General features: G+C 39.4%; 1 protein-coding gene across 4 annotated transcripts in view; it reads right to left on the bottom strand.

Annotated features, from left to right (window-relative positions):
- Positions 1 to 9,151, bottom strand: part of HEMGN (hemogen) — a 42,284-nt gene extending 33,133 nt beyond the window's left edge. For all 4 annotated transcript variants that reach the window (XM_081237406.1, XM_081237409.1, XM_081237407.1 and 1 more), the window contains exons 1-2: positions 3,871 to 9,151; positions 2,441 to 2,559 (exon numbers count right to left, since the gene is read on the bottom strand). In XM_081237406.1, coding sequence (XP_081093532.1) covers positions 2,441 to 2,559; positions 3,871 to 3,971 — 220 coding nt within the window. In that variant the 5' untranslated portion in view covers positions 3,972 to 9,151. The remainder of the gene's footprint in view (positions 1 to 2,440; positions 2,560 to 3,870) is intronic.
- Between the last annotated feature and the right edge of the window lie 172 nt (positions 9,152 to 9,323).

Raw genomic sequence — 9,323 nt, forward strand, 5'->3', positions numbered from 1 at the left:
CCTCGAGGCCCACTACAGCTACCCTTAAGGGAGGGTATTCTCCAGTAGCTTCCTGAGAAAGGGTGCATGGAGGGTTAATATTTTGAGATCTTGAATGTCTGAAAATATTTTTATTCTTCTCTCACTCTTGAATGACAGTCTGGCTGTGTGTTACATTCTAAGAGGATGATCCTTTTCCTCAGAATTTCCTCAGAAGGCATCAATTCCTCCACTATCTTCTACTTCCCCATGGTCTATTAAGTCTCATACCATTTTGATTCTTTCATTATGACTTTTTTCTCTCTTAGGACACTTTCAGGATCTCTGGTTTTCTGATTTTCATTATAATATGCCTTGATGGGCCATTTCAACCTGGAAATCCAAAGGAATTGTGTTGTACTATTGCTTGATAATTTCATCCTTTACAGCCATAGGTACTGAAAATACTGGCATTTGGAGGTCTCTTAATGGAAATGCCTGCTTGCTTCCTGATCACCACAAGTCTCTAAGACCTATCAGTTCATCAGTTTCCAGTCATCTGTTTAGCCCCTCTCTCGTAAATATGAACGGACATTCAAGGATGGTCAGATACTCAGGAAAGACTTGTGAAAATTAACAAAAGGAAACCTCACTAAAATGGAGCTGGGAGGCCAGAGGGAGAGCTCTCATGTACATACCACGCAACATCCATAGAGATCCTGACAGGTAGAGACCTACCTTGCATCTCTAGCAAGAAGTGACACTACTATACCACCTTGGGAGGAAGAAAGAGTTCTCCTTGCCTGGCAACAGCTCAGCCAGTGAAAGGTCACTATACTTCAAAGTCCCAGTTTCCTCCAATGGACTTTTTGTTTTTAACAGCCCCTCCCAATTTCCCCTTCTGGTCTATAAAAGAGTCTCCTTTCTTTTTCTTAACTGGACTTGCATATGGTTCACCATAGTTGTGTGTCCTGAGTTGCAATTCTTTGCTGCTCCCAAATAAGCTCGTTTTGCTGGTAAAATAACCGGCTGTTTTATTGTTTTGAGTTAACAGACCCCAACACTAGAGCCAGAAATCTGAGTTAGTAAAAAGGAACTTGGAGAAAATGGAGACAATTCAGGTATCAGAAGAAAACTTTATCTTCTCAAAGAGAAGAGATGTTACATCAATGAAATAAAAACAGGATGCTATGAAAAATGAATAATTATAAAGACAAAAAAGTGCCCTTGGAAATTATAGCTAAAATAAAAGAAATTTGGTTATCTTAGACATTCACTCTTAAACCAGCCACTTTGGACTTCCCTCGTGGCACAGTGGTTAAGAATCCACCTGCCAATGCAGGGGACATGGGTTCAATCCCTGGGTCGGAAAGATCCCACACGCCGTGGAGCAACTAAGCTCATGCACCACAACTACTGAAGCCCGCGTGCCTAGAGCCTGTGCTCTGCAACAAGAGAAGCCACCTCAATGAGAAGCCCGTGCACCTCAACGAAAAGTAGCCCCCGCTCACCGCAACTAGAGAAAGCCCACGCACAGCAGTGAAGACCCAACGCAGCTAAAAATAAATAAATAAATAAATAAATATTTTTAAAAAATAAAAAATAAACCAGTCACTTTCCTCAGAAAAGAATCCTCCAATCTCCTGCCTTTGGAGATTAGCTATTAGCATTCTGGAACTAAGTGGGGAAAGGGGAGTTGGAGGGGTATCTCACCATTTGGGATGTAGACTTCCACTTAATTCCCTGCATTTTATTTTTTCTCTCTTTCTTGAACTCTGATTAGTTGGATATTGGACCTCCTGGACTGATCCTTTGATTTTATTTGTCCTTTAGTATATTTCATTACCTTTTTGTTCTACTTTCTGGGAAAATTTCCTCAACTTTATCTTTAGATACTTTTAAGGATTTGGGAGGATGTGGAGATAAGCATATGAGTTAAATACATCATGACCAGAAATCCTTCTGATATCATTTTACATCTTGACTGATGGTACAGCTGACTCTTGAACAACACAAGGGTTAGGTTTGCCAATCCTCCCTGAAGTTGAAAATCAATGTATAACTTTACAGTCGGCCCTCCACATCTAATCTGCATCCACAGATTCAATGAACCTTATATTGTATAGGACTGTAATTTGTATATATTGAAAAAAATTCACGTATAAGTGGTCCCCCACAGTACGAACCTGCATTGTTCAAGGGTCAAGCGTGGGGATTTCCCTGGCTGTCCAGTGGTTAAGACTCCACACTTCCACTGCAGGGGGCACAGGTTCAATCCCTGGTCAGGGAACTAAGATCCCACATGCCACATAGTGAGGCCAAAAAAAAAAAAAAAAGGGCCAACTGTGTATTCTTCCAGGGAAGAATGATAATAAATAGGGAGGGAGATAATATGGAGGGTAGCATAGGACTAGTGGTGACACTGTGCATTCTGAAAGTTATGTTCTCTACTTCTACATGGTTAATGGAGATGCACTCTCACCTGGGCCTGGTGTCCCCGAGTCCAGTGCTGCTCTGAGCCCATGTCTCCAGAGAATAAATTTCTGGTCTTCTGTCATTTGTCCACTGGCTTTACATTTGCTAAACTGTCCCAGAGGGGTACTGGTGAGATAGAAAAATAAGTGAACAGAGAAGGAGGTCCAGAAATAGACTTAAGAATATGTAAGAACTTAGTATGTGTTAAGGGTCACATTTCATGTTCATTGGGGGAAAGATAATTACTTAACACATGGTATTGGGACAAGTAGCTAGCCATTAAAAATAAAGAAAATTAGACCTTTACTTCAAGGCATACATTAAAATATTAATCTATATAGATTATAGATTTCACATAAAAAATGAAACCAGAAGTATCAGATGAAAATATAGGTGAATACTGATATAGTCTTGGGGTGGGGAAGGCTCTCATGACATGAGAGCAATAACCATAAAGATCAATTTTATCCTAAATAAAAATTTGAAATTTTTCTTCATCACCCTCCCCAGTATGTGTGTTTGTGTATGTATATATACATACATAAATAAAAATTTAAAAGCAAACAAGTGGGGAAAATAGTTTGAACATGAATGTCAGACTAAGGGTTAATATTCTTAATATATACAGAGCACTTATTAATAAATAAATTTAAAATACCAACAGGACATAAACAGGTAACTTATAAAGGAAAACTAATTCCTTATAAATAAACAAGTACAAATTAAAGATATCATTGTCAACTTACCTAATTGATAAAAAATGTTTACAGTTTTATTGAGATGTAACTCAGTTACCATAAAGTTCACTTCTAAAGTGTACAATTCAGTAGTTTTTAGTATGTTCAGAGAGTTGTGCAACCATCACTACTATCAAATTCCAGAGCATTCCTGTTATTCCAGAAAGAAACCCCATACTCATTAGAAGTCACTCCCTGTTACTCCCAGCCCTTGGCGACCACTAATCTATTTTCTGTCTCTATGGATTTGCTTTTTTTAGACATTCCATATAAATGGAGTCATACACTATGTGGTCATCTTGCCTGACTTCTTTCAGCTAACATAATATTTTTAAGGTTCATGCATGCTGAAGCACGTATCAGTACTTCATTCCTTCTCATGTCTGAAAAAAATTCCATTGTATGTATATACTACATTTTGTTTACCTATTCTGTTATGGATAAACAACCAAAATGTCCAGTTTATGGACATTTTGGTTGTTTCCAATTTATGACAATTATGAATAATGCTGCTATAAACATTCATGTACAAATTTCATATGGACATATATTTTTATTCTCTTGAGTATATAACTAACAGTGAAACTGCTGGCTCTATGTTTAACTTTTTGAGGAACTGCCAAGCTGTTTTCCACAGCAGCTGCACCATTTTACATTCTCACAAGCAATGCACAAGGGTTCCACTTTTCCACATCCTCACCAACACTTGTTGTCCATCATTTTAATTATAGCCATCCTAGTAAGTGCGAAGTGGTATCTCATTGTGGTTTTGATTTTCATTTCCCGAATGCCTAATAACATTAAGCTTCTTTTTGTGCTTATTGGCCATTTGTATATCTTCTTTGGAGAAATGTCTATTCAAATTCTCTGCCCATTTTTAATTGGGTTATTTGTCTTTTTGTTGTTGAGCTCTAATAGTTCTTTATCTATTCTGGATACAACTCCCTTATTAGATATATGATTCACAAATATTTTCTCTCATTCCATGCATTGTCTTTTCACTTTCTTGATGGTATCATTTGAAGCACGAAAGTTTTAAATTTTGATTAAGTCCAATTTATCTCTTTCTTCTTTGGCTTGTTGTGCTTTTGGTGTCATATCTAAGAAAGCTTTGCCTAATACAAGGTCATGAAGATTTACTCCTAGGTTTCCTGAGTCTTATAGTTCCAGCTCTTGAATTTAAGTCTATGGTACATTTTGAGTTAATTTTTATATATGGTGTGAGGCAGAGGTTCAACTTCTTTCTTTTGCATATGGCTATATGAGTCCAAGCACATCTTGTTTAAAAGACTATTCTTTCACATTGTCTTGGCACCCTTAGGTTTTCAAACTTGACATTAGTTGAAAAATGATTGACAAAGATTTTTAAAAGATAATACCCAGTTTAGGCAAGACTGAGTGGAAGTCTTACACACTGCTAATGGGAGCATAAAAGAGGAACAGCGTCTGAAGAGCAATTTGCCATGTATATCTGATTTGAAAAATATGTACTCTGATTCAGGAGTTGTATTTCTAGGCATTTATTTCAAGGAGATAACTGTACAAAGATGTTATGTATAATGGTGAACAACTGGAAGTAAACTAAATGTCTATCAGTAGAAGACTAGGTGAATAAATTGTGCTACCATTTCATCTGTACAATGAAATATGATGCAGACTTTAAAAATGATGAAATGATTTATTGACTTGGAGCAATTCCTGTGACCTACTGCTAAGTGAAAAATAAAAGCATGTTACAAAGTGCTCTATATAGTAGTATTCCACTTATATATTTTACTTATGCATCTACGTTCATAGAAATAGCTCACTGTTAACAAAAATGCTAACAGTGGTTGCTGCTAGGTAATGGGATTTTAGCTGGCTTGTATTTTCTTCTTTATACTTTTGGTGCATTTTATGCACTTGCTACATGAATATATATTGTCTTTATATTCAGAAAAAGAAAAGCTATTTTCATTTTGTAGAAGAATGTCCTCAAGGAATATATATTGTAAAAGACTATTCAATGGTATGGAAATATTTTCATAATATGTTAACTGAAAAAAGCAGGTTATAGTATCCCACTTAAAATATTTTAAATGTAATATACACCGTTATTTCCTAGGTACTGTGATACTGTTTTTCCACCACTTACTATTTCTGAAATAAAAATGTCTCTTACAATCAATATGAATATTTAATGTACTGGTTCCCCCCTCCCTGCCTGCCTGAAAAGCTGTTATTAATGAGATGATGCTTCTGGCAATCTGAGACTTGAGAAAATGCCATATGTGTGTAGAGAAAAGACTGGAAGAATAGACACCAAAACGTGAGCAGTGTTTAGCTCTGAATTGAGATTTTTCTTTTCTTTTTCTTTCCTCTTCTTCTTCTTCTTTTTCTTTTTTTTTTTTCTGGTTAAGTATACATTCCAAGTTTTCTGTAGTACGTGCATAAATAAACATAAAGAAATCAGGAAACCGGTTGCACTGCTTTTCAAGGAAGAAGCAGAGTGTGAGGGTATTTGGGACTTCGGGCCTTTACCAAAATAAGAGACTAGCAAATTAGGGTGCACACAAACCACCTTGCATGCCCACTGAGGGGCCCCTGGCTGGGCAGGAGCTGGCAAAGCAAGCTTGAGAACAGATGGTAGAGTTCGGTCAGCAGGAGCAGGGCTCTTGGATCAATCTTAGTTCTGTGTGGACAAGGAAATCCCTGTGAGGTATGAGTGAGTCCAGATGGCGGGGATGCTGGCTAATTATGGAGGAGAGGGATGTCCAACACCGCGGGGCCACACAGATATTTTCCAGGAGTATGTTCTCAGTTACTCAAGAGAGACCAAGGCCTGCATGAAACAGAAAATGAGTCCACCCTTTTTGAAAGTCAAAACTTACATTGATTAGAGAATTCCCTGGCGGTCCAGTGGTTAGAACTCAGCACTTTCACTGTGGTGGCCTGGGTTCAATCCGTGGTCGGGGAACTAAGATCTCGCCAGCCACTCAGTGCAGCAAAAAAAAAAAAAAAAAAAAAACAAAAAAAACAAATAAACAAACAAACAAACAATTTACATTGGTTTGAGGTGAGCCCATCCCTCAGCCAAAAGGGCAAGGTAACTACAGGAGATGAAGGGCATGAAGCAGAAGTGGAAGATTAATGGCCACAGCAGAACTTCGATAACCCCTGAGGAGGCTAGCAAGCTCTGGGCCTCTGCTTAGAAGGGAGGGACTCTGCCTTGCAGCAACTGTGACTGGGGCACAGAGAGAGTGCCAGGCACAGCGCCAGGTAGGAGCTTCACCCACAGGATCGTGTCTAATCCTCACAACAGTCCCGAGATAAGCAGCCTGAGGCTCCTAGAGGTTATGTGGTTTGTCCCAAAGCACACAGCCTGTAAGTGATGGAGTGGATTCCCACATTACTAGAGTCCATCTCTAAAAAGGGAAAAACACTGAGCAAAGTTAACACTCATATTTGTCATGAGTATTAACTCATTACTTACCATAGTGTTGGCTGGAAAAACAAGTTTCAAGCAAAAATCTTCAATCTGATCCCAATATTGTTTTTTTTAAATCGTGAAACATAATTTTCTTTTTAAATTTTGTGGCTGCGTCACGTGGCATGCGGGTCTTCGTTCCCCAACCAGGGATGGAACCCACGCCCCCTGCTGTGGAAGCGCAGAGTCTTAATCCCTGGACCACCAGCGAAGTCCCCCCAATATTGTTTTCTTAAAAAATTTGTATAATATAGAAAAAAAAGCTGCAAGGATATACACCTTAATGGTGGATATGTCTCAATAGTAGGAATCTAATTTTAAAATTTAATATTTTCTTTAGTTTTTTCTTTTTTTTAACTTCCTCTCCACCCCCTCCTTGAGCATGTAAATCTTCTTAAAGCAGAGAAAACAAAAAGGCTTTTCAGAAGCAGTTGTGAGGACTAGTGGATCAAAGTCTTCAGAAGCAGTTGTGAAGACTAGTGGATCAAAGTAATGAGAATGAATTACAGTGAGATTTTAATGACAGAGAAATCCAGGTTCTTACTAGCTATGTGAGTTCCACTTGGCCTTGCTAAACCTGTTTCTTAAACAACAAAAGGGAATTATAGTCTTGTCCCAGTGAGCTGGTGCCAGGATTAACTGAGATGCAACGTACACAAAAGTCCCAAGCACAGTACTTGGCATAAGGATAGTGTTTAATAAATGTTAAACCCGACTCTTGGTGGTCATAGCTCTTCCTTGCTGCCCCAGGAAGGCCACGCACCTACAGCTGTTTCAGAGAGCAGAACGGAATCTGGCTGTCTTGGCAGGGGCCCCTTACTGAACCTGCAGCTGCCTGCACACCTGACACTTTCCCCTCCTCATTTTTTTTTTTTTTTTTTACCATCTGGTGACTAACAGGATCTTATTCCTTAACCCATTTTCACCCAACAATTTGCCTTCCTCTCTCCCTTTGTCTCAGTGTCTCAGCTGTTTCTAGGTAATATTTTTGAGCACGCGTGACATTATTTCAACATAACACATTTGCAGGGCACCTATGTTCTAAAGATGGCCCCAGGCTCCTGCTCTCCATTCATATCATCCAGAAATATTTGTATGAGCTCACAGTCTCGCTGAGAATTTAGATCCTTCAACAACTCCCACGTGTTGCCTAGCTGCTATAACAGGCACACAGACCGTACTGTGGAGACTCAGCGGACAGATTTACCAGTGTATGCAAATGTGTATGGAGAGGAGGGAAAGAATGGAGGTGTTTAATATTTAAAGAGTAATGATTTCTTCATCCCATCTTATGCATCACCTTCATATACTGTCTTTCTTAAAGAGAAAAGGTGCCCATTCTGCTAAACTGGTTTCAAGGCCAGTTAAGCCAGTGCCTGAGTGGGCCTGTTTTATCTTCAGATTTGTTGAAGTCTGTTCACAGACACAAAGTTTGTGGAAGGCTCTGATCATCTGATGACATTGCTGAGGCAGTGGGGTTGAGAGCAGATCCAAGGAGCTACAAACTAGCTCCGAGTGTTCTCCTCAGACATTTTGGAGCTTATTGGAATACACACATTCTGATTAACAAGCAGTTTTAAGAGTCAAAGGAGTGCCAAAACCAGGCATTGTTTGATACCTGTATTACTTATTAGGTAAACATTAACATCAATGGAAGTAAGAGATTTACCCATAGTTCAGACTCCCTCACAAACTAAGATGTTTTTGCTTTTCCTTATTCCCTTCCAGTCCTTCAAATCCATAAATCCAAAATCATGATAATGATTGTAGCTTAGATACAGTTCAATATTCTACTTCTTTCTCACACCCAGATGCATACATAGAATGATGTTAAGTACAGCAATATTCACAACCAGGGCAGTGTGACAACAGCCCCTTCAGGCCTGTGGACTGACAGTCCAGTGGAAGATGTTGGCAGGACAGTGAGACACACCCTATTCTGCCTGTGTTATTTATGCCTTTGGCAGTGAAGCCCCTGACAAAGAAGCATGTCACTGGAACACATGCTCTTTGTTCACAGAGGTGCATGCCAGCACCGGCTGTGTCAGAAGGGACAGTGCCGGGTCTGTAGTCTCTCTTCTGTCTCTTTAGCGTTCTTTTTATTTGCTGCACATTGTGGCTATGTTTATTAATTACTTTGTAGCTTAATCTTATAAAACACACATTTATCTTGTGAGTCCTCATACCGTTGAGTTGGTCATAAAGAGAGGACAGGATCCCAAGATTCTGCCCTCTTTCTCCCTAAGGATTGATATCACCTCCCCCTCAAGCCACCAGGTTCCCACTCTCTCTAGCACAGAGCTACCACGTCCCAGTCTCCTTCAGCATCTCCCCTTTACCTACAAGATGGTGCCTGCAGCCTCTGTTTGGTATTAAAGCCTCTCTACAATTGTTCCCAACCTACTGTTCCAAAGCAGACCCCCATGCTACGACTTCATTCCACACAGACTGATAGTGTAGCAGAAAAGACACAGGCCTTGGAGTCAGACCCATCTGGGTTTAAACCCCAGCTCCACCTCTTGTTGGCCACACAGCTTCAGTTCCTCATCTGTAAAACGACTAAAATACAATCTACTTCACAGGGTCGTCTGAGCATTAAATTAGAAAGAACATATTAAGCCCTAAAAGTGGATGCTCAATCACTGCTTGTTACTCATGGAAATAATTTGCTAGTTTTTTTGTAAAAG

The sequence above is a fragment of the Mesoplodon bidens genome (genome assembly GCF_964165515.1).
Source record: "Mesoplodon bidens genome assembly, chromosome: 6".
Classification (NCBI taxonomy): Eukaryota; Metazoa; Chordata; class Mammalia; order Artiodactyla; family Ziphiidae; genus Mesoplodon; species Mesoplodon bidens.